The 24991-nt window shown below is 40.2% G+C and overlaps 1 protein-coding gene across 1 annotated transcript in view; it reads right to left on the bottom strand.

The window, feature by feature from the left end:
• Nucleotides 1-24991, bottom strand: part of clstn2 (calsyntenin 2) — a 404311-nt gene that overhangs the window by 87173 nt on the left and 292147 nt on the right. Inside the window, exon 8 of the mRNA XM_011483059.3 lies at nucleotides 21377-21498. Coding sequence (XP_011481361.1) covers nucleotides 21377-21498 — 122 coding nt within the window. The remainder of the gene's footprint in view (nucleotides 1-21376; nucleotides 21499-24991) is intronic.

Genomic DNA, 24991 nt, shown 5'->3' with positions numbered 1-24991 from the left:
GCCCAGGAAGCCAGCACCCCAGGGACAGGGCTGCCGTGACAGAGGTTCCCTCCGCCAGGGATGGGGCGGGGGACAGAAGATCAGAAGTCCCTCTTCCTTGTGTGATGTATGTGTGTTAGTGAGTGTGTGTGTTGGAGTGTGTATTTGTGATGTAAAGGGGGTGTGTGTACTAAAGGGTGTGGTTAAAATTGGCGAAAGGGGAGGGGGCAATGAGAGGACATCTACTGCTTGCTGGCCCCTACCAAGGGTCCTAGATGTCTAAAGTGCAATTAAAACCGAGAGGGGGGGCACGTTCCATACAGCAACCATGGGAGGGGGGCCACTGCCAAGAAGCTCCTCCCCCCCATGTGCTTCGCTGGCTGACCCCCATCACCCTCATCCTAATAAATGGTTATATGAGGAAGAGGGTCGGGGACAGCTGGAGGACTGACCCCGGTGGTAAATCAACCATCCCCCCCACCCCCCCCAGCATTGGGCCCAGGCCTCCCCAGCCGTGAGGCAAGAGTGCTAACCACTGCTCCACCATGCAGCCCAAAACCAGCAAATATGAGATAGTCCTAATTAAGTATCTCAAAAAAATAAAAGATAAGTGAATTAAACGTTTTTCTTATGTTATCTTAGCTTTATTTTTCTCATTTTGACTTTCTTTGATCATTTTCTGTTTTTCTACAAAGACAAGACACCTGGTATTAGTTTCACAATCACCAAGGAAAATAGAGCAGGAATACATTTTTGGAGTCAGTCTAGGCATGTCATGTTTAGTTATTGTTAATTAATTAGTTTTTAAATGTTATAATCATGCTTAAGTTTAGCTTTTAACCCAAATAACACCCCAAAACCGTATCTCAACGACCATTTACACAATCAAAGTGAATCCACTCATTCTAACGCGGAGAAAACGGCTCTTCACATTGGCTTTTTTTTTTAATTCAAATTTATTTTACCAGGACGTCCCATTGAGATATGATTTCTTTTTCAAGGGAGACCCGGGCTGAAAGGCATCATCGCATCACTTTTCATATGAAATGCATTACTGACGCAAAATATAGCAAAGCAGTGCTAGGCAGCCTTGTCAACACTGAGGCTAAAGCTCTGGTTGAGTTGAGTTTCTACCATGTCTTTTGCTCCTCCTTTACCATCAGACAGTCTTGACGTGCATGAGAGCGTTTAGTGTTCTTTTTTCTGTTTGTTTTTTAATCTACACAAAGGATCAAATGGAACATATGCTGTTGTTTGAGGTTTTATTTTTCCAACAATCAGATGATCAGATAGTTGGACATGTGTGCATACACAAGAGCCTCTTTGTTAACGTGTTTTTCATCTTTGTATCTCTGCAAACTATTTAGTGAGCGTGTGTTTCATAGCAAATCTCCAGAGCAGATTGTGTTTGAGTCTTATCAGAGTGATGGCTGTTGTTTATTCCCTCCAGCTACTTTCCCAATATGTTATAAATATTTACATCTCTCTGTCCTGGTAGCCTGATATGTCTTTCTGGCACTTCTTTCGTTCCCTCCATCCTTCTAACCAGCAATTTTTCTTCTTTAATCTTTGTCCCCTGGGGTGTTTCTAACCACAAACTAGCTTTTTTTTCTCTCCTTTTCATTGTTTCTTTCTTCCCCTGTCCTCTGTCTGTGCTCCCCATCTCTGTGTGGTTATCGATTCTGGCTGTCAATAAGCTCCTTAACCTGAATACAAACAAGGCCATCTACATGGCTGCCAGTCAGCGGGGAAAAAAGCCACTTTTCTAGTGTGACTGTGTTTGAGTGAGAATCAAAGAAAGTCTAGAGACTTTGGTGACAGCTGTACTTCAGAGGGATCTAAAGATCTTAATGTTATACTCATGGACCGGTGCAGATCGTCCTGCACAACAGCGCAGGTGCAACAGTATGTGTTCCCAGGGTGGTGAGGACAGCTTTGACATCACAGTGCAAAAAACCCCTACCCTGAAGAAAGACTATGCCCCCAAACACACAGAGTCTAATGCCTTAGTCCCAACTGCCCTTATGGGTGGATATGGGCTGTTTGTGGGTGGGAAAACCTGTGCGAGGCACGCAGGTTGCCCACAGGAAATTTTACACTGCTGGGTAAGCCTGTAGAGGATTGCATGTCCAAAGTCCAGCCCGACCCGCAAGCTCATGCTATAAAATCAATAATCTGAATAATAGGGGATGAAACGTAACATTTGATCATTTTATCATTGCTAGGCATCAGTTGTATATGTCCATACCATAGACATCAAGAGGTGGACAGTCGAACCATTTTTTCAATCTTTCAAGGTTTGCCTCTACAGCAGCAACTTTTCATATGAACCGAGATTTAATGTCGACCAATTTTTATTTTCCAGACAAACTTTTTCTTTATTTTATCTCTAGTCTTTAACCCTTGTATTATCCTCAGATATTACTGACACATTTTACCCTTGGGGTCAATCTGACCCCAGGGATATTTGCCTCCAGAAAAGGATTTACATAAAATTGTCAACCATAAAATGTTTTTTGTTGAATACATCAATAACCCCTTGATAATGAAACAGATCAGTGAGTTGACCTTTTCTCTAGCGCCACCATCAGGCCAACTTTTAAGTTAAAATTAATGTATCTAGAAAAGTTTTCATACAAATCTCCAAAAACTTACTGACAACATTAATGACCACAGTGAGTATGAACCCTTTTGGTTTTGGTGATGAGATGACCTTTGCTGTAGCGCCACCATTAGGTTAAACTTTTAGAGTTAGTGAAACTTGAAAATGTTTCATCCAAATCTTTTCTTATTTGGGGTGCAAAGTCATGACTCTTACAGAGTGAAGCATATTGACTGATGTTATATGATATAAACATATGAGGGAAAGGGAGGTCAAATTGACCCCAAAGGATCACCAATGTATGCAATATGTGTTTAGCACATTGAAAAGAAATATCATCATGATAATAATATTTTTCTTAATCAGTTGTCCCATCAAATTAGGAAAAGTCATGAAATACGAAGTAAAAACAAAAAAATTAAACTATTATTTTGTGAATGACAAACATTGAATTGGGGTCAAATTGACCCCAAGGATAATGTGTGGGTTAAATGTGGACTTCACACTCATTTCAATTCAAATGTATAAAATGCCACTGCAACAAAAATGTTCATTAAACTGTTAATTTGCATTTAGTTTCATTAAAATTGTTCAAGAATGCCGGCTTAATGGCCAGCTCTCACACAGTTACAACTCGCCAAATCTGGCCCTCTTTGCAAAACGTTTGGACCCCCTTACCATGGAGCAAAAATGTTTTTATATGCATTTCTTTCTACAGGCATTCTGCTGGCAACAGGTTGTAACAAACACCTACACAACACTTAAGGGACAGTAAGACACAGGCGTGCTCCTTGTGTGCTGCTTGTCTGGCTGTTAGAGATTAGACAATTAGAGCTTAGTTTGTGTCGACATTCTACTGGCATCTTATGAGCACTTACTTATCACGTGCACACCGTGTGCATGCTGCATTTTGTGTGGGGTCAGTAAGGAGCCAGTGCAAGCACGTTCCCAACGATTGGATTGCTGTGTAAAGGCCATCGTATGACAGCATCATCTGTACCTCATAAGTGTGTGTAACTTACATTATTCTTACAAATACTTTTGAGACAATGGTACGTTCCATTTTCATGGTGTCCCTTAAGGTGGCTGCACAAGACAATTGCAAGACACACTTGTGCTCCTTTTAAGATGCAGTTCCTCCAGTCTGCAACTCCTTACAAGTCCGGACAACCCAAAAACCTGCAGCTCCCATCCGGGTCAAACCCCGTAATGCCGGATTTCCTCTGGTCCGTCTGTTGTGCATCTCCACCGCTTTGTGTTGACACAAAAAAGTAGCACGTTCGTTAATCAATCAGAACGTTTACATCGCCTCTGTCATGTCTGTTTCTGACGTCCGTCCTTCTGCACCGCAACGCAAGTTTTACATTGGACTTCTATTTCCAGTCCGTCTACACCTCAATTTAGTATCAGTTGGTCCGGGTTTTTAAAAATAAAACCTTATGTTACACTCAAGGGGACGTGCCAGCATGACAATGCATGTTAACATCATCGACCATTCTCGCCATGGACGATATAAGTTTAACTATTGAAGTACAAAAATATGACATCATGTATGACACAAAACATGCATCTCACAAGGACTCAGTGAGGGAGGAGAGGGCAAGGACCCTGACTGCTTAAGTTTTGGATAACGTATTGGCCCGGGGAGTCAGGACACACCACTCCTCCGGGGGAAGCAGTAGATGCAATGTTAACTTGCTGGCGTTCGTGAAGCCGACTCCCCACGTAACACAAGGGAGACGTACACCGTGACGGACCTTTGTAAATGTGGCGTAAGGGTGCATGTGCTAAGGCATTACAAACAGAAGAGTGGATGTTGTGTTGGAGCATAGGGACTTTGGTGGAGGGGTGAAACAGGAGCTGGGACTGAAGCTGTGTGTAAGGAGACTCTACAGGGATGCTAGACAATGAGGGAAACTCTTTAAAAAATGGGGGTGCGTGCATGTGTTTGGGTGCAGGTTGTTGCAGCAGAGCTCTAAATTTAGCAAGCCCTTTAGTAGTAGTCGTCTATCATTCAACGTGGCCCCTCCCCATGGGGAGACAAATGCTGAGGGTGAGTGCGCCTGCCTCACGTAGAAAAGGTAAAACAGCAACACATCCACGGTACTCTGTCTCCTTCATTCTCAACATCTGTTCTGTCCAGAACAGACCACACAATGTGAACACAACTGTAACACAAACGGATCAAATCTGAGTGTGCATTATGTTTAAAACATTAAACCATTAGATTTTTAGATTTGTCACTCAGTGCAAAATGTTCATTTTGTCCATTAGGCATAATCAAAGTCAGCGTGAATTACTGCAAAAATATGATATTTGTCAAATTTTCAATTCTGCATAAATACGGTGTCAGAAAAATTTCAAAATCAATATAGATCAATAAGCTGCACAATGATGGGAAAATTGCAGACCTAATGGTGGTCCAGAGGAGCAGCATCAACACAGCAGACAATAGAGAACAATGTTCATTACCAAAGATTCTGTTTAAAGAGGGCTGTGTGGAAACTTTCGAGGCACAAATAAGCAGACGAACTGCAGTCTTTAGAGGGTCTGGAAACAAAAGCTCTGTACGGATTTGGGGGAGAGTCATGAACAAGCTGCTGCTGGAGTCGGTGCTTCAAGGGGTAACCAGGTGCAGACAAATCAGGGACATGGACATTAAATGTTGCATTGATTTTGTCCTCTTGGACAAGAGACAAAGTCAGAGGACAAAAATGAACAAGAGCATTGCTTTGTTGAGCAAACTCGTCATTTTTATGAAGTCTAGATTTGTTTTTCTTATTAAGTCGAAAAAAAGGGGCATATCTAAGCTTAAGTTCAACAATACAATGAGGCTTCAGAACTCTTCATGCTTTCGTTTATGAAGGAGCTGATTTGATAGACTGAAAAAAAAAGTCCCAACTCCTGCTTTAGGGACCATAGCGTCCCTGTGATTGGCCATTAAACTCACATGAACCTCATTGTAAACACCAGCTGTTTACATCGAGGCAGGAATGGCGCAGACCGCCCCCCCATTTTAGTATAGTTTTCAATGAAATTTAACATGAAAATTTCAAAAAGCTTTTAGATTTGAAGTTTTTGGTTTTAAACAAACACATCATACCTTTTTGTGAACAATAAAATAAATCCTGACTTCATCAGCGCCGTTGCTTATAGGTGAAGTTGCAGGTTTTAATTTATAGCTTTACTTTGTATGTTGGCCTTACAATCACTTTGAAAAAGAAAACCCATCATGCCTGGCACAACAAAACGACCTTTCCTCATTTGCATATTACTTTAAGCCGGCTGTGCATGCTGTTTTTTAAGCTCAAAGCACTGCATGAAGGGTTTTGTGATGGTTAGATGGAAAGCTGCTGCAGGATCCATGTAGCTGTGGTGACACAGACTCTCAGTTTCTGTCTGAATCCGATCCGCTAATGTCCATGGCTTACCGCCTCAGTTTACAGAAAGATTAGACCTGCTTTTGTTTTACAGGAGCTCCCCAAACGCGCTGAAATTCAGCAACAAGGACTTTTTAAAGACACTGAACAGCAGCACATCTGCTGTTTCCAAAACACCAGATGCTCTGCATTCAAACAGCACTCAGGACAATCCAGTCTGGTCAACACGCCTGGACACAAGCAAACGGCCAGTGAAAATAAAGCCAAGCTGTTTGCAAAAGTAAAGAAATAAATCTGTTATTGACACGGTGGTGTAAATATGCACTTTTTTGTTGATTTTGACCAACCAATTAGGATTATTCTACAATGTCCTTGTAAGTTGTTTCTTTTTGGACGGTGAGCTTCATTCAGTTTGGGCGCCATGGGTGAGACCCTTCGGGCTACTGCCTAACTGTGCAGCCACAAAACTAGCAGGTGAATGTGCTTTGGTGAAATCTTTGCTTATCCCTGATGAGTGCCACCAACAGATTCTGTGATCACACTGTTTAGGCATTCTACGCCTTTTTCCTGTTATTGCAAACGTTCAGTTGAAAAGCGCCCTGAGGACAGGAGTCTTAGTCATCTGCACCTTCTGGTTCATGAAAAAAAAAATAATCACAGAAAAAAATAATAAAATCCCAACTGGAGTGCAAACATTTCCCCCTTTGCTGCAGGAATGGATTGATACGATACAATATTATGAGGTGCCGTGTAGGACATTATTCAGAATTAGCATTCACATACACATGTGAAATCTCTCACACACACTAGTGAAATGCTTGTATACATACAACTGAAAATGTATTCATTCACATACACATGTGAAATCTCTCACATACACATGTGAAATCTCTCACATACACATGTGAAATGCTCTCACACACACTACTGAAAATGCTCTCACATACACATGTGAAATGCTCTCACACACACTACTGAAAATGCTCTCACATACACATGTGAAATGCTCTCACACACACTACTGAAATCCTCTCACACACACTACTGAAATCCTCTCACACACACTACTGAAATCCTCTCACACACACTACTGAAATCCTCTCACACACACTACTGAAATCCTCTCACACACACTACTGAAATCCTCTCACATACACATGTGAAAATCCTCTCACATACACATGTGAAAATCCTCTCACATACACATGTGAAAATCCTCTCACATACACATGTGAAAATGCTCTCACACACACTACTGAAATTTTCGACAGAAACGGAAGGCATTTCAGTAGAAACGGAAGTTGGCTGATTATCGCGAGATAATCATTCGTCTGAATCATTCGAAAATGGCAGCCGGTTGCGCAAGGAAAACCACCGAAACGTGTAAGTATATTAAAAAATATCCAGTATCTGTTGTAAAATATATTTGTAAATACTTAGGATGATGTGTTTAATATGTTATATTCCTCAATCAACAACCTAGATTGTTTTGAAGCTCATCAATTTCAGTAATGCTAAAGCTAACGCTAACGCGAATTAGCGCCGAAGGCTAAAAACAAACGCTAGATATTACATCAAAAAGCAGTGACTTCTAACCGTAGTCACAAGTTATTAACACATGTTTTAAATGTGTTCATATATGTAGGGACAGACGAGGATGAGGAAAATCCGATCCATTTGCGGATGGAGAAAGATAGCCTGTTTGTTTTCAAGCTAGCTCGTGCCAGATGGGTAAATCTGATATGTCTCTACCGTAGAGACATATCAGATTTGACTTCATTTTAATAAACGGTTAATCGTTGTCGAACTGGGTTAAAGGTTTATGTTAAAGACCCAGAAGAGAGAGGAGGAAAGGGTTAGAAGGGAGGAACAGCGACAGGAGAGTCTGTTAAGTTTACTTGAGTTGAAATTATTGTTCTAAAATGTAATGCAGCCATTGTTTTTCCAATTTGTTTAATAAATGTATGAACAAAAATGAATAATTTACATGTATTATTTAAATCTGAGCTATTTTTAACAATCTTAAAAGGATTTTCATATAAATATCAGATGTACATATTTAGAATTTCGTTTTATATGTTAATATTTATTTTTATACATGTTAACAATAATCCTGGTCTTCTAGAGTCATGTGTGTCACAGTTGGAGCTGAAAGGAAAGCAAAGATTTGTCCTTGCAGACAGACGTGACTCTGCTCGTCCTGCATGTTCCTGGTGTTGTCCTGCTGTGGCTCAACATCTGTGGCTAAGCAGTCGCCTTTGCTGATGCACAGAATGTGCAGAATTGAACTGCAGGCAATGATTTTCATTGCAAAGGTTGGTTTTACTTCCAGTGCCCTCAGAAATATTGCTCTCCTCCTCATCTTTATCATGCCAAATGCTCTCTTCACAACAGAGCGTGTTCTGGAGTGGTTCTGGTTGTAACTGCCTCAATGGCATTCCTCATGGGTTCCCTGTAGGGTGTCAGCAGCATGATGGGATGTGCAATGCAGGGATACCCACCATCACCCAAAAGGATCCTTCAGGTGGGTTTGTTTGATTTACATAAATTGGGCTTTTACGTAGAACCTGTGAATCATGGATTGATCCTGGATTCTCAACAAAAATATCTATAAATTTGGCATTAGAGTCACATACAGCATGCATTTTAATGGAATAAAAAAGCTTCCTGTTAAAATAACAAGCTGCATTATCTTTTAGGGCCTTTATTCTTATGTGGCAGCCATCAATGCTCCTTGTGACCCTTTGGAAGGAGAAAGACCAAGCGAGCTGCTAAAATCCAGAGGCGACTTATGGTAGTTCATTCCCACTGGGAAGCTGGGTGACCCTGCTCATCAGCTGGAGGATGCGGTCTGCCGTCCTGTGGACAACATCGCTCACGGTGGACCGTGTCATGTCAAAGACTCTGGCTACCACACTGTAAGATGTGCGACACGCCAGCCAGAAAAGAAACACCAGGACGTCAGTCTCCTGTGACCCCCCAGAGTGTGAGGAACCCGAAGCTGATGCTTCAGGACCATCGACCCAGATGCTCGATGGTCCTGCGGGTCAACCGAAAATCCAGTCTTGTGTCGGACTGACCGTCAGCGTAAAGGGCCAGGACAGACACCTTTGTGTTGGTAAAGCAGTAGAGACGTGGAAGACCCTGGAAAATGCAACATTAATTATTTCATTGAGGAAATTAAATCACATTTTTTTAATGTTTCTATTTATTTTGATGTCTTACATTTTAGATTATGAAGTATTTATTAATTCTGGAAAATCTCGTGGTTTTTATTTGGCTGGGTTTTTGGATTTTCATTTAAACTTTTAAAAATGAAAGTTTTTGTTTTGTTTTTGTTTAAAACAAGTGATATGGTTTGACTCTGAATAAAAAATTCTAAACTTTGAACTCACAAGTGTTTCATGTAATTGGACTACACAACTCACTTGAAAAAGAATGTTAAACTCTTACCCAGCAGACTGTGTAACCTTGAGCATGATTAGTAACAAAGTTTAAGTTAAAGTTTAGGTTTAACTAAAAAAAAAGCTTTAAGTTTAACTCACAAGTTATTCTGTCTGGTCAGGGCATCCAGAGGAAATCTTCTGAGATGTCTGCTTGTCCTTGCCGTCCTGTGATGCTGCATATCTGCTCGTTTTCAGTTTGATCTCACGAAAAACGGTTGAATTATTGCCAGGAACACGGACAGATTCATTTTCAAAGCCATTTTCAGTAAGGTGTAAGAAAACTACAGAAAAAAATGCCTCCTTGCAAGAGCCCGTTAATCGTTCAGCGGCACAAAAACAAAATAAATATTGGCATGAAAAAATAACTTGGGGGTTTATTTATGAACAAATACATTAAATCAACACCAAAGTGTTTGTAATTTAATTATTTATAAATCAGTCACGTTTTCCATGATCAGAACACAGCAGATTCATAAATAGTCTCTGTAAAATGTTCATATTTATTATGTTTTTACTCTGACAAATAAGTGTCATTCTCCGCGTTAAATAGGAGTAGTTCGCCTCCAGACCAGGTGGTGGCGGTAATGCGCCACTTTGTTTCCGTGTCAAGCGCGTTATGAACAACACCCAAAAGAAAAAAGTACTGAGCACGGGTGTCTGAATTGCTTTTAAATTCAGAGAACTATATAGAACTATATAGTTCTGCACTATATAGGGTTTTAGTAGTTAGGGATCAGGGCAGGAATTCGGACACAGGTTCATTTCCACTGAAATGCCTTCAGTCGAGCAACTTCGTTTCTAACAATAAAGTAAAAAAAAAAAACGTTGTTTCTACTGAAATGCCTTCCGTTTTTATTGAAATTTTCACATGTGTATGTGAGAGGATTTTGGATAGTGTGTGTGAGAGCATTTTCACATGTGTATGTGAGAGCATTTTCACATGTGTATGTGAGAGCATTTTCAGTATTGTGTGTGAGAGCATTTTCAGTAGTGTGTGTGAGAGCATTTTCAGTAGTGTGTGTGAGAGCATTTTCAGTAGTGTGTGTGAGAGCATTTTCAGTAGTGTGTGTGAGAGCATTTTCAGTAGTGTGTGTGAGAGCATTTCACATGTGTATGTGAGAGCATTTTCACATGTGTATGTGAGAGCATTTTCAGTAGTGTGTGTGAGAGCATTTTCAGTAGTGTGTGTGAGAGCATTTTCAGTAGTGTGTGTGAGAGCATTTTCAGTAGTGTGTGTGAGAGCATTTCACATGTGTATGTGAGAGCATTTTCAGTAGTGTGTGTGAGAGCATTTCACATGTGTATGTGAGAGATTTCACATGTGTATGTGAGAGATTTCACATGTGTATGTGAATGAATACATTTTCAGTTGTATGTATACAAGCATTTCACTAGTGTGTGTGAGAGATTTCACATGTGTATGTGAATGCTAATTCTGAATAATGTCCTACACGGCACCTCATACAATATTGTCTCTGATTCAATTTCATATTTCCCACTGCTGTCCACATATGAAATCAGTGTGAACCCCTCAAGCATTTGCTTGTTTCTTCTTCTGTTTTATAAGAAGGGAGCTTTCTGTAATGATGTTCTTTCCACGTTCAATTTGGACTCCAGCTGCAAACATCATTTAGATCTCAATTATCCCAGTTGTTTTTTTTTGTCTAGCTGACAGGCTTAAGGTGACCTGTCAATGGTTTTCCCCTTTCTTACTAAAATTCCTGTAACCTGTCAGATTGTGATACAACAGCTTCAGTTTTATTCTCTGTATTAAGCACAGCTTCAAAGTTTCTATAGAAAGTATTTTAGGAGTAAAAGCTCACTTGATTTAACACCTCCAAACTGGAAATTTAGAAATTGGGATTTTAAAATCTTGGACATTCCCAACTTTGAATTTGAATTATTTTTTTTCTGCTTGACCACCGGTGACACAGAATTTTTGATTTAATATATTCAATAAAATGTACTGAGTTTAAGTAATTCCTGGTGTAATTGCATCTTAAATAGTAGAACTCAATTTCCACATTCTAGACCAGGGCTGCACACACTTTTTTGGCATGTGAGATGAGAATGTCTTAAAAATCTTCCTATTTATCTATATATATATATATATATCTATCTATATATATATATATATTGATATATATATATCTATATATATATATAAAAAAACTCACCCTCCGCGGGTGGTTTCTCCTCCAAGCTGGGGTCCTCTACAAGAGGCCTGGGAGCTTGAGGGTCCAGCAGTATCTTAGCTGTTCCTAGAACTGTTCTATTCTGGACTGAGGTCTTTCCAGGTATCTGTTGTAGCCACTCCTCCAGCTTGGGGGTGTTACTGCCCCGAGTGCTCCAATTACCACAGGCACCACTGTCACCTTCACTTTCCAGGCTTTCTCCAGTTCTTCTCTGAGTTCCTGGTATTTCTCCAGTTTCTCATGTTCCTTCTTCCTGATGTTTCCATCGCTTGGCACTGCCACATCCACCACAACGGCTTTCCTCTGTTCTTTATCAACCACTACAATGTCTGGTTGGTTCGTCATTACCATCCTATCAGTCTGGATCTGGAAGTCCCACAGGATCGTTGCCCTCTCATTCTATACCACCTTCGGAGGTGTTTCCCATTTTGACCTTGGGGTTTCCAGTTCATTCCTGTATATGATTCCAGCCACTTGATTGTGGCGCTCCATGTATGCATCTTGGATGTTTCATCCTGGATGGTGGCTTCTACGCTCACTAGTCCTCGGCCTCCTTCCTTGCGGCTAGCACACGGTCTGATGGTGCTGGATTTGGGATGAAACCCTCCATGCATGGTGAGGAGCTTTCTTGTCTTAACATCCGTGGTCTGTATCTCTTCCTTTGGCCATCTTATTATTCCTGCAGGGTATCTGATAACTGGCAGTGCGTATTTTATTGCCTGGGTCTTATTTTTGCCATTGAGCTGGCTTCTCAGGCTGAGTTGCAAACAGCCTGTTTATCCGTCTGGCTTCGTTGTCTCTTGTGTACCTCTTTAGGCGGCTGCTCAAGGCTAAGAGCCTTTGTTTGGCAGTTTCCAGTGATTCAGGTATGGACATCTGGCTGTATCTCTTAGGTACTTGCTTTCTCATTGTACCTCTTTGAGCCTCTGTCAGCTTACTCACATCCTTCCGAGTTGCCTTGATTTTGGCCTCTAACCGTTGCTTCCATGGTGGCTGTTGTATTCTTCCATGGTTTCTCTTATAGCCAAGCATCTCAAGGATCACTGCTGCTGAAGTGTAAACCAGTTCATTGGTTTCTGTGATGGTTGTGGTAGGAATTGCCCTCAATGCTTCATTCACAGTTTCCAGTAGACTTTCAGGCGGTACATCACTTAACCGTTGTAGCTGGCGTTGTAGCTTCATTCTAGACATGATCTTGGCTTTCAGGTCAATTGCTGCCTCACTCAGCATATCTGTAGTTGTTGGGTCTGTGTACCCAAGCTCAGAGTGGGAGTGTGGTAAAGTGTTCTCTCTGACCCTCTGTTCTGGCTCTCCCTTGTTGAATCGCTTCAATCTCAAGTTGTGATAGGAGTTGCCGTTTGTGGATGTTAAAGCATTGGGCGACCAGTTGTTTGGCAGTTAGCCTTGATTGTTGGAAGCATCCATTCATTCCACATTCGTGCATGTAACCCCTCTGGGTGGAATTACTTGAGTAGTAGCATTCTAACAGAACATTGTTCTCACATCTAGTACATTTCCATCTGTTCCCCCAGCACCAGACGCAAACCTTGTTTGGTTGGGCGACGTCTGAGCCGGCATGACATGTGGTTCATTGTCTCTATTGTTGTGAGGTAGGCCCAAGGACCTGAAGAATGATGTTAATTGCTCACCATTGTTATGGTAATTGCCCCATTTCTATTTTAATTTCTAATTGCTCATTCTACCCCTGGGAATCGAACCTAGGTTTCCTGCATGACAGTCCTTCACCTTAAAACTAAGCTACCCAGCCGTGTATATATATATACGTATATATATATATATATATATATATATATATATATATATATATATATATATATATATATATATATATATATATATATATATATATATATATATACGTATATATATATACGTACATATATGTACTGATAATTCAAAAACTAAACAGTAAGAGTACACAAATATTTGTGAGCAGATACTTTAGTATTAACAGATGAGGTGTTTTATTACAAAATCAGAAAGCAGTGACTATCGTATTTCCTGCTGTAAACCGTGCAATGGGAGGACAATGGCATTTCTAAAGCGCGGCTAGCTCCGTGTGCAGTGGTCAAGAACCGGATGTTACTGCTGCCTCAGTGAGCTCGGATCCATCGGGCAGGAACTGCGGAGGCACGTGAGGCGATCCGGGCCTCAATAAACATCCCAGTGAGCCAGAGTGGTCATCTAACGGGGACTTGATGTGCAGGTAGCGACTTTCTGATGACAGACAGGATTTGCCCTCAGTGAATTGAAACAAGCATGTGCAGTGACGTATCTATCAGAGGATTTACGATTGACCGTTCTGTGTGTCAATCAAGTGATTATGTTAAGGGGGTAAAAGATTAATCGATCTAATTGATTAATTGATTTCTATTCTACCATCCAACCAGATTGATCTGACTGAGGCAAGTTGTTAGTCAAATCGACTTCTACCATTAAAAAATTTGTTTTAAAATGAGACAAATCGACAACCGATCTTGGAAAATACTAGGGGTGTTAGAAAAAATTGATTCTGTGATATACATAGTTCATTTGGCGATACATGTATGGATTCAAAATTCTGTCAGGATGACAGATGAGCGTCCTTCAGCGTCTGACTCTTGTTTTCCACTTGAACCTCCAACCACTAGTTGGCAGCAGAGTACATGGAGCCTCTTTGAGCAGCTCTACACCACAACACTACAGGAAGACCTCAGCCAGAGGCAGCTTTTTTTCTTTGTTACGAGACATGAACTACTTAGTTTTTACTTAGAATAGGTACCAAACAGAAACTCTGTGTCATGTTGCTGTTAGTAACATATAAAAATACGGATTGTGGTTCTCACTAGAAGCTCATATAAGAATGAGTGAAGCTCTGCATCTGCACAAGGACTAATGCACGGAGCCAAAATGCCGTTGGAGCTCCCAGCAATAGATTGTAGTTTAGCGACCTGGTGGATCAGAGTGATGTTTCCAATGCTCTGAAAAAAGGCCATCGTCGTGGCGATGAGCGTTACTAGCTTACTTCCGCGTGCAAGAAAACGGAGCTGCAGCTGCAGAGCAGACTGTCAGTAAATAAAGCATCTTAGCCACATTAAAGCCTCTCCTTCATCCTGTCATGCTGCCTCATCATCACACTTTAATGATTCTGGAAAAATTAGTGTTTTAATTTTCATTTCATTTTCATTTACGTCTCCTAGACATAAATGAAAACTTTTTGAGACTAAACTGCTTTTCTCATTCTTCTCAAAAATTTCTGCTGAGAAATAAGTCTCAGAGTGAGCACTGTGTAAGATCTCAAAATTCTCTCACAGCTGTATCTTATCCAGATCTCAGGTAAGAGAAAAATGAGACATATTACGTCGCGCTCAAATATGTCTCAATTTGATATCCTTACTTCAAATCCCTATCTCAGTTATGTCTCAGTGAAAGATATGCATGGCTGTCTCTTGTTGCTTGTAACTTCGAAGCTACATTAAGAATGTTGAAAATAAACAGCACTTTATTAACTACTTTCAGAACCTTATTGGTTAAGGTACAGTCATTCAATTTTTTTCTTTAATAGTGAAATATAGTTTTTTTGGAAATCAGATAATGATGACTGTTCCCTTTATCTATTTTAAGTTACCAAAATAAAAGCACTATGAACTTGTTTGGGTAAAAGCAGCTTATATATGAGATACAGTTACCCTTAACAACAACACAGCACGGCACGAGTTGGTGGGTTTAGAAAGAACAGTTTAGTATTTTTTAACTTGCGCATTAACCCTTGTGCTATTGTAGGTACTTTAGCATTGGGAGTTGGGTCATCTAGACCCACTAGACAGTGCTCTGAACCTTTTTTCTTCAATGATTTGTGATCTTCACTGGTGTCCATGGATTACATGAAATCTTTCCACCTTTATCCACCTTTGTCATGGTAGGGAGAACACGTTAATGTAAGGGTGGGGTCATCTAAGATAGCACAAGGGTTAAAGTTGTTACCTGGCCAGTTGTTATGGTGTTTGTTTTTAAGATAAATAATTTGTTTAGGAAAACAAATGACCCCCCAATCAGAAATTACCAGTAATCAGTATCGATAAGTGTAGAATATTTAATGCAAAAAGTAATCAGTATAGTATCTTAAAAGTGTGATATCACCTATCACCAAGTCAAATGTTCGTTATGCCTTCAAATCGCAGAGCTAAATCTAAAAGGTTATTTTCAGTTTTCCAAAGGATTTACTTCAAAAAAATGTAGTAACAAAGCTGTTTCCAATGACATTATGAGGAAGACGGTTGACCAAAAAGGTTCACAGTTATTCTGTTTTCAGTGATGTCAATGAAACATGATAGTAAAAAATACTCCTGTTTCAGCTCATATGCTTTCTGGTTTTTGAGTGCAAAAAATTTTCCTTTCTTAAAATCTTCCTTTTAAACACCAACATGGATTTTCTTCCCTCAGAGTAACAACACTCACAGAGATAATCAATGGCTGATATAATAAACAGGTTGGGTATCTTCTTGGACATAGGAACTCTATTGTTCTAAATAAATGAAAAACAGAGCACAAGTGTTTTACACAGAAAGCTCTTCAACAACTAGGAAAAAACATCCTAATTAAATAAAACACACAGCTTAGACAGAAAAACTGAACACTGCACGGGTTACTAATTTTTTCTTGGGTCTGTTATAAAAACTCAAGCATTTTTGGAGTTAAAACATACTTATTCTGAAAGTTTATGACCAAAGTAATACTTCTGAGAACATTTTCTACAGAAAACAGTACTGTCTAAATATGAGCAGGGTGTAAATAATGAATGAAACACAGAGAATCACTAATAAAAAAATGACTCCAACACTCATTAGCTATTTACATTATTTCCTTAAAAATACTCAAAAACCCTCTGAGCTCTGCTCCCAGTATACCATATCACTGGTTAGCAAATAAGAGTTTTGATAAAAATGAATTAACAAAGAGCAATTTGTAAACAAAAACTGTTTTTTGGTCAGTTGTGGCATCGTCTCATTCACTTTTGTTGCTACAAACAAAAAGGTGGCCACATGTAGCACCCGAACGCTAAGAAAATGGACAAACCCAGAAACAACTCAGCACTAGGCAGGTGGCTAATAAAGATGTATTGATGAATTTATATGGTGAGAGTTAAATCTTTTATTTTATGAAGGTAGCAGTGGGGGAAAGCTTTTAGGGAATACAGCCAAGGAATCAAAACAGGAAGTAGGAAGTCCGTTTGAGCTGCAGTCCCACAAACAGAGTTTGATACTGAGAGGACAGTGTGGGAACTCACGATGACTTGACTGATCATGTAAACTGGAGAGATCGACAGGGGAATTCGCAGGAGCTTGGTGGAGGATCGAAACTTAGTCGGCCGCAAATACATGTTGATGAAGATGACAAATCAAGGAATATTTAAGAGACCAACGATGAATTAATTAATGGTAAAAGTAACTAAGGGCTAGACAGAGCCATGGTTGTAGAAATAGCTGGGTCTGAAACATGAACTTGACGAGACGTGAAGATCATTGGAACGAGTAGACAACTGAGGCTGCAGTAGGGGATGCAGCGCATCACAGGTGAGACGAATACTCTTGATTGTTTTCAATGATGGCAAGTGTCCACCATACGTGCAGGGTCAAAACAGTTTTGGTCTTTTTGTCCTCCTCAGGGGATTTTATGAGTGCAGTAACTGTGGATTCGTCATTAAAAACCTTTAGCAAGCTCCCGTAGGGTCACTGGGGTGAAACCCTGCCTTGAGATTCCCACCTATTTTTTTTTTTAACATTTTTGACTAGACATTTGGCCCCGTTTGGACTTTCATGAGGTTCCTCTTGACAATAACTGCATGTAAGTTAGCTTCATAAGTATCTAGCTTGGTCTCAGACTGGCTCCCAGAAAGCCCAGAGTCTGTTAAAAGATAACCAATGACGGGCTTGAGATAGTTTCTGCTTCGCACCCCAGTCGCAGATATTTGACTTATTAGCTAAATTTTATAATGACTCCTTTGCAGGCAGCTACTCCCAATTTTACACCCATCAACATTTACTGTAGAAAAACACTATGCAGAGACCCATAAAGAGCATTTCCTGTGATTAAAGCCTTAGACTGAATTGCATTATGGCTTGATATGGACAGGCTACGGGCAAAAATGGGCTAACCTGCACGAGGCATGCAAGTGACCTGCATGAAACAGCAAGGTCGTAGATCGCTTGGTGAGTCCGTAGCACACAAATGTTCATGCACTTTTCTTTCTCTGGACATGCCTAGAGCGAGAAGTTGTAGAAAATTCCTATAAAGAATGCAAGGAAGAAGTAAGGAGGAAGGGGGAAGTTTTCTTTTCTTTTATCATGCCCCTAAATCCTGCGTAAAGCACAACGAACCAGTAAGTGCTGGTCATGTGATAAGTGTGGGCTCCTTGCATGAATTACAATACAGCCCACCATGGGTCCCCTCCAAATCCCTCTAGACAACCCAAAAACCTGCAGCACTCATATCAAATCAAATCAAATCAAACTTTATTTATAAAATAGCGCTTCTCATGCACTTTGTGCAGCTCGAAGCGCTTTAACACTAAAAACAGTAAACACACAACATTACAATAAAAACCCCAACCCACCCTTCACCCTTCCCACTCCCCTCCATTAAACCACATGACCCATGGCTCCCACGTACAATGAAATATGACTATGTAACTGTAAAAGAATAAATAAATAAATAAATAAATAAACAAACAAACAAACAAACAAACAAACATATGGTCAACGCCTGTGACTAATGCTTAATGTACAGTGAGGCTGTTTATAATTTTCTCAATATCTTCCAGACTGGCGCCACAGGACTTTAGTTTTGTTCATTCCTGGACGGAAAATATCTGTTCTGCTTCCATCTGTACTTCCCACTCCTCATTACTAGTCATCAGTGATATACTATAATTTAAAGATCCTTGCATTTTGACATTTCCAAGCCTCTCGCTTTTCAAATCTTGCACAAGCTACAGCAGTTGAATTATTTTTTCCCTAAGAATTCAGTTTGAAAACAGCTAAACCAATCATTTTTTGAAGTTTTTTTTTTCTTTTTCTTTTTTCTTTGAGAATCATGAATATTTTAACATACTTGTGAGGATTGTGTATGATGACTTGACTTGACATAGTATATGAAATCAATAATGATGTCTAATTTTAACTCTTGTAAATGTGCATGTCTTTTCTGAAAATGTCAATGTTTTTTCTCATATGAAACAACAGATCCGTATACATTAACATGGTTTCAACTCGTGAATCAGAAGCTGTCAATCTGCTTTCCTTGGATGAAGCTGTAGAACTTAACACCTTGGTTTGGTTCAGTCTTGATATTTTTCAGTGAAATTGCATTTTCATTTATAGAACTGAAAGGAAAAATCTCAATTTTCTTGTCCAAAGAAGGCATTTATTTCACTAAAAGAGTCTTGTGGAGTAAAAACATGTGGTTGATTTAAGACAACACTTATTTTGAGTTTTTTACACAGTGAGAGTTCTTGACACAGTGAGACACAGTGAGAGTGAGCTTGACTTGTTTATTAACATATATTTAGGCAATTCACCTGGAAAAATAAGATTGATAAAATTGAACATTCTGGAAAAGGTTTAACCTGACCCAACATGAGGCATTTCTACAGCTTTTTTTGTGCTTCTGACAGATTTTTATGGTTGCTTGTGGTTAACCTTTTAACACCGGAGACGTTGCTGGCGACCCTTAAAGAACACACTCTCTTTGAACTGCTGCAACTCTTTGACCATTTATGCAATCAACCCTGTTATGTGACACTTCACGATAGCTAGGCTTTGCATAGTGGCGGAGCTGATTTACTTTGATTGTGTAAGCACTTCTCTACTATAAAACATTACCATATTTGTGTAAAATTTGATTTGATTTGAGATGGTTTATTTCAATCAATCAAAGCAAGAATAATGCACAAAACAATACAATCAGCAGTTATACATTCATACAAAGATGTATCAACTTTAGATAATTAGACATAGTTGAAGAGTTACAGTAGTTAAGTTAAGGCTCCGGTGTTAAAGGGTTAAAACTATTGTAGAAATTCTTATAAGATTCTTGATTATTCCACAAGATGCTTTTTTATTCCAATATCTGAAAAGACTTAGCAGTTTGAATGTGTTTTATATTTCTTTAGACAATATTCTGACATTATCTGTTTGAATTTACATGACAGCCAACGTCAGTAGTGAATGGTAGAGAAGCGTCATGTAATAATACACCACTTTCATGCTTTCGCAGTCCCAGTCAGAAATGCTATGCAGACCACCAAGAGCAATGTGGGCTTCAATGCCTTGCTTAAGGACACTTCAAAACACAAATACAGCCACCAAAACTGCAATATTCAATGAATCTTAGTGAAACTGTTTGCTGTTCACCCATTATTTATAATAACGTCATTGTTCACTGGTTTTTCGTAAAATAAATTGAAAATCTCTTGATAACTGAAGCTTGAGGTTTGAAATATTCCTAAAAAAGAATGAATTTGAAATTACATTTAAAAAAATTATTGTATTGTTTTGTGTCCTTGTGTGAGGGTGGGGTTTGGTAAAGTCACCAATCTAACTTAATACTAATAATAACTTTTCTAACTTCTACATAACCCCCTTGATCAACTCACAGCCGTTTCTACACACATTTACCAAACACACGCCAACAAAGACACAACCCTTCTTTGTTCTTTGCTATAGCGTTCCCGTTTTGTTAGCATTCACGTTTTGTTAAATAATGGATGCAGCTCTCGACCCCCTCTTTCACTAGCTAAGTCAGAAGAGAAAAATAAAACATTTTGCCAAATTAACATGAAATCTACATGTCCCTGTGAGATAAAATATACCTTCCCAATCCTCACACAAACTTTTACAATGTCAATGCTTCATGATTTTGTTTAAGAAAATGTACAGATTTTTATCCTCACAACTTTAGATCCATGAACGTATATGTTTTTCTTTCCTCGTCTAAGCGGGTATCAGAATCAAACCTGCACAGCTGGATAGTTCCCAGAAGAGGGTGTTAACAAAAGGTTGATGGGAAATGATTGCAGGCTTAATACGGTCCCACCCGAAACTCAGAGGTGAATTTCTGATGAACTCCTGCAGAAACTTTTCTTAAAAAACCAACTTATTTTCAACTTTGCCTTAAAACGGCATAATCATAATCAAAAGACCACAGGGACACTTAGAAAATAGATCAAAATATGATTGGAGTGCGACCTTAGGTAAAATTTGATAACTTTTCTTTTCTACAGATTGTTTAATTAAACGCAATATTTTCGCTGACATTTTTCCTGCAGTATTAGGTATGCAAAAGTCTTTAGATAAAGCCTAAGCATTGAGTCTTTGCTTGTAAGGATGTTTTTACATTGTTGTTGTTGATTAAAAGCTCATTTTATGACAATAACTCAAAAGTGGGGGCATTCCAGTTATTCTTACTGTAGCTGAGGCTATTGCAGTATGTAATGCGAAAGCTGACTTCTGTGGCTCATCAAATACTTGTACTTTTTACCAATTTCCACCTGGGAAATGTCACCTGTGTAGGAGTCAGGGTTTTAGAAAATGTCGACAAAGTTTTTCATTGCATGCCTAACAGTTAACCTAAAGATACAAATAGTAATAAATTGAAAACCTGAGCATAGCAAAAGCTGCCATAGATAAGCACAACTTCTTACCATGTTAACCAAGGCTAACTGAGGATAAACAAGCTGTGGCCTCAATTGTTTGCACTTTTACAGGAGCCACTTACCTGCTCCAGTTTCCAGTGGAACTCTGCCGGTCTGAAGGCGTCCGCCTGGATGAAGTCTCTCCTCAGCAGGAATACCAGGCGACAGTTATGGACATAGAGTGAATAGTGATGGCGATTCATCTCTGTGGGATGGAAAGACATGTAGGTAACAGGGACCAAATCACCACACCTACAACTTACTGTCAGGCAAATCCTACATGACAGGTCGTTTTTCGAGAGACACTGACAGTTGGACTTTTCTCAATGAGAGTAACTGTCACCCAGCTCTACGTCTTTTTTACTGAAATCATTAAATCTACGTTTAATGGATCTGAATTTGTTGACTAAGAATTGAAAACCAGAGGAACAGGTTTTTGTTTATAATATTTCAAAAATTCAAATTTCTTGTAATGCCAAATTTGGGCACAAAATAGGAATTATAATTAGCTGTGAGCAATGGTGGTTTTAGATATAGGCAACATGGGCTGTCGCCCAGGGCAGCATTTGTCAGGGGCGGCACAGACTAGGGGAAAAAATCATTAAGTATTTCCTTTCTGTAATATAAATAGTGGATAACCTCCATTCTCGTTATTGGAAGGTTTCCTTGTAAGTCTTAAATGACGCCCTCTGCTTCACAACACGGAAAATTGGCCCCTGACCTCTATGCAGTACTCTTTGGAAAATAACAGGTCCAAAAATGCGTGAGGGGGGCGCAATTCACCAGTGGCTGGCTGAATAACACACAGGTAATTGGGAGTCTTCTTTAGTCTAACAATCATCTCTAGTTCAAACTACTTTCACACCAAATTACAGACTGTGTTAGAGCCCTGCGCGGGACTATTTTCTTCATCCCGCTCCCGCCCGCACCCGCCAAATTTCTGACCAATCCCGCCCGCTCCCGCAACGTATGCGTTACACTCCCGCCCGCACCCGCAATATGTATGTCCACTCCCGCCCGCACCCGCAAAACTCATAGAATTTAGTCCCGCACAGTAATAGAGATGCATTGATTTTGTATCGTCTCCCGTCCCGCAGAAAAAAAACACGTATTTTTATTGATATTATTAAAGAGATTCATGTCCCTCCTCCAGTCTCATCTTTTCATGCATTCCTCTTTTGTGTAATGTGCAACATAATCATTAAATATGTTTTCACAAATCCTGTTCGGTAAAAAAAGTGTGCGTGTGTCCCCGCGCAGAGAGACGGCCTGAAGCGCGCTGAACCAGCTGGGATAGATGCAGGTCAAAGTCATTTGCAGGAAGAAAAACATTGTAATGGTTCAACAGAGCTGAAAATCTATGAATTAATTTCTTCCCGACGGAAAAATATATATATTTTTTTAGCTTCAGCCTTTTCCCGTTTTTGCTGTTTTGCGCCTCAGTGGGGCATTGGCACGCAGATCTGAACACGATGAACCTCGTTTGAGGTTCTTTTCTGCTTCATCAACTGACATCGTGTCCCTGTCAGGAAACCTCTGCTTCTTCCTTATCCCGCGCAGTGTTGCCAGATAGATTGACAGCTCTTTCATCCTTCTGTTGCGCTAGAGCGTTCCGACTAACGTTAACCTGCTATGACCGTATTTTGCGCTCTCTGTGTAGAATACACTGGGAGCGCGGGGGAAATAACTCTAAGCTGCAGAAGATGTGAACAGGTGAACAGGTAGAGAGGAAAAGCAGGTAAAGAGGCGGGGGAGGGGCTTTGGCTTCAAACTCTGTCAGAGAGATGCAAACACGGCGTCAGATTGAGACTCAGCTTTCCCTGCAGGAGTTGAAGCAGAGACTTTCCCTGGGATGATTCTATGAACTCAAACATGGAAACATGATTATCAAGCAGAACTCTTTAAAATAATAATCCTGATCTCTCCACATTCTTCGTGTCTACCATGCATTGATGCACACATCGCTCCATGCAGCGATCAGACCAGAACCTCTAGCTGGTAGCTCCGCCTACACGGGACCGCGGTATCAGGCTTTAAAGAACACAATTTCTAAGAGGCGGGGCGGGGCGCTGCACACCCCCAACAACAGGTTAGATGACAGTGGCCATTGGGCGTCTCTACCTGGTGCGTTCACGGAGCTTCAGTACATAAGAATCCAACAGCCGCACAGCCTAAAGTAGTCCACTATTATATATTCATGAGATATTCATGGCAAAACTGATCCCGCAGAGTTTTTTTTTTGCCGCCCGCTCCCGCCCGCAGTACAATTCAAACCGCCCAATCCCGCGAGATTTGCGTTGGGTCCCGCGGGACCCGGCGGGACCCAATCCCAATGCAGCCCTCTAGACTGTGTTGTGTTGTGAGTTAATGTGTTGTGAGTTAAGGTGTTGTGAGGTAAGTTAATGTGTTGTGCTGTGACTTATTGTGTTGTGTAGTGAGTTGTTGTGTTGTGAGTTAATGTGTTGTGTTGTGAGGTAAGTTATTGTGTTGTGTTGTGAGTCAAGGTGTTGTGTTGTAAGTTAATGCGTTGTGTTGTGAGTTAAGGTGTTGTGAGGTAAGTTAATGTGTTGCGAGGTAAGTTAATGTGTTGTGTTGTGAGTTAATGTGTTGCGAGGTAAGTTATTGTGTTGTGTTGTGAGTTAATGTGTTGTGTAGTGAGTTATTGTGTTGTGAGCTAATGTGTTTTGTTGTGAGGTAAGTTATTGTGTTGTGTTGTGAGTTAATCTGTTGTGTGGTAAGTTAATGTGCTGTGTTGTGAGTTAAGGTGTTGTGTGGTAAGTTAATGTGTTGTGCTGTGACCCCTCTGGGCCACTGTACCCTGCAGACCCTCACCGTATTTTCAGGTCAATCAAGTCCTCCTTCCCCACCAGCAAACCCAACTTACCACCAGGTGGTGATCAGTGGACAGCTCTGACCCTCTCTTTACCCAAGTGTCCATGACACACAGACTCCAACTGCATTATAACCTGACATATTGTACTGGCTGCCTACAGGCTCTCTGGATTGGATGGAGCAGAACTCAACAATAGTAGCTAGTGGGATACTAGCAACTACTACCTGTCCCACTTTAAAAACGTGTGTTAAGCTGGCTGGTGTCCCATACATCACAAAACTCTGAGCAGCCAGAAGTACAGGAGGCTTAAAAAAAGTGCTATTTCATTCTTTGAAGTGGACCACTAACTTGTGGTGCAAATGCTGATCAAAAGAATATATATATTGTTAAATATAGGATAAACTGGATTGCTAATTGCTAATACTTCAAATTTTAATAACAAATTAGCTAAATTACATGTAAAGGGTTTGGTTTCTGAATTAATTTTAAGATTCTTTTAATGGCTTATAAATCTTTTAATGGTCTTGGGCCTTCTTATTGAAGTGATCTACTCTTAAAGTATGAGCTCTTTGGTGGTGGCCTTTAGTTTTTCCTAATGTCAGGGCCAAAGCTTATGGTGAGGCCTCGTTCTGCCATTACGATCTTCACCTGTTTCACTGCCGGAGATCCTCAGGGCTGCAGAGATCTTATCTGCTTATCTGGTTTTTGATGTGGGCCACATGGGCTGTCGCCCAGGGCAACATTTGTCAGGGGCGGCACGGAAGGAATTCACTCATATCCAAGCAATTAGTCAAATACCCATTTGCATCTGATCCACATCAGCAAGAAACATCAGGTTTGCACATCATTTAAATTACTAGTGAAG

The sequence above is a fragment of the Oryzias latipes genome, chromosome 13, assembly GCF_002234675.1.
Source record: "Oryzias latipes chromosome 13, ASM223467v1".
Taxonomy (NCBI): domain Eukaryota; kingdom Metazoa; phylum Chordata; class Actinopteri; order Beloniformes; family Adrianichthyidae; genus Oryzias; species Oryzias latipes.
This window is presented reverse-complemented; position numbering and strand designations above follow the sequence as displayed.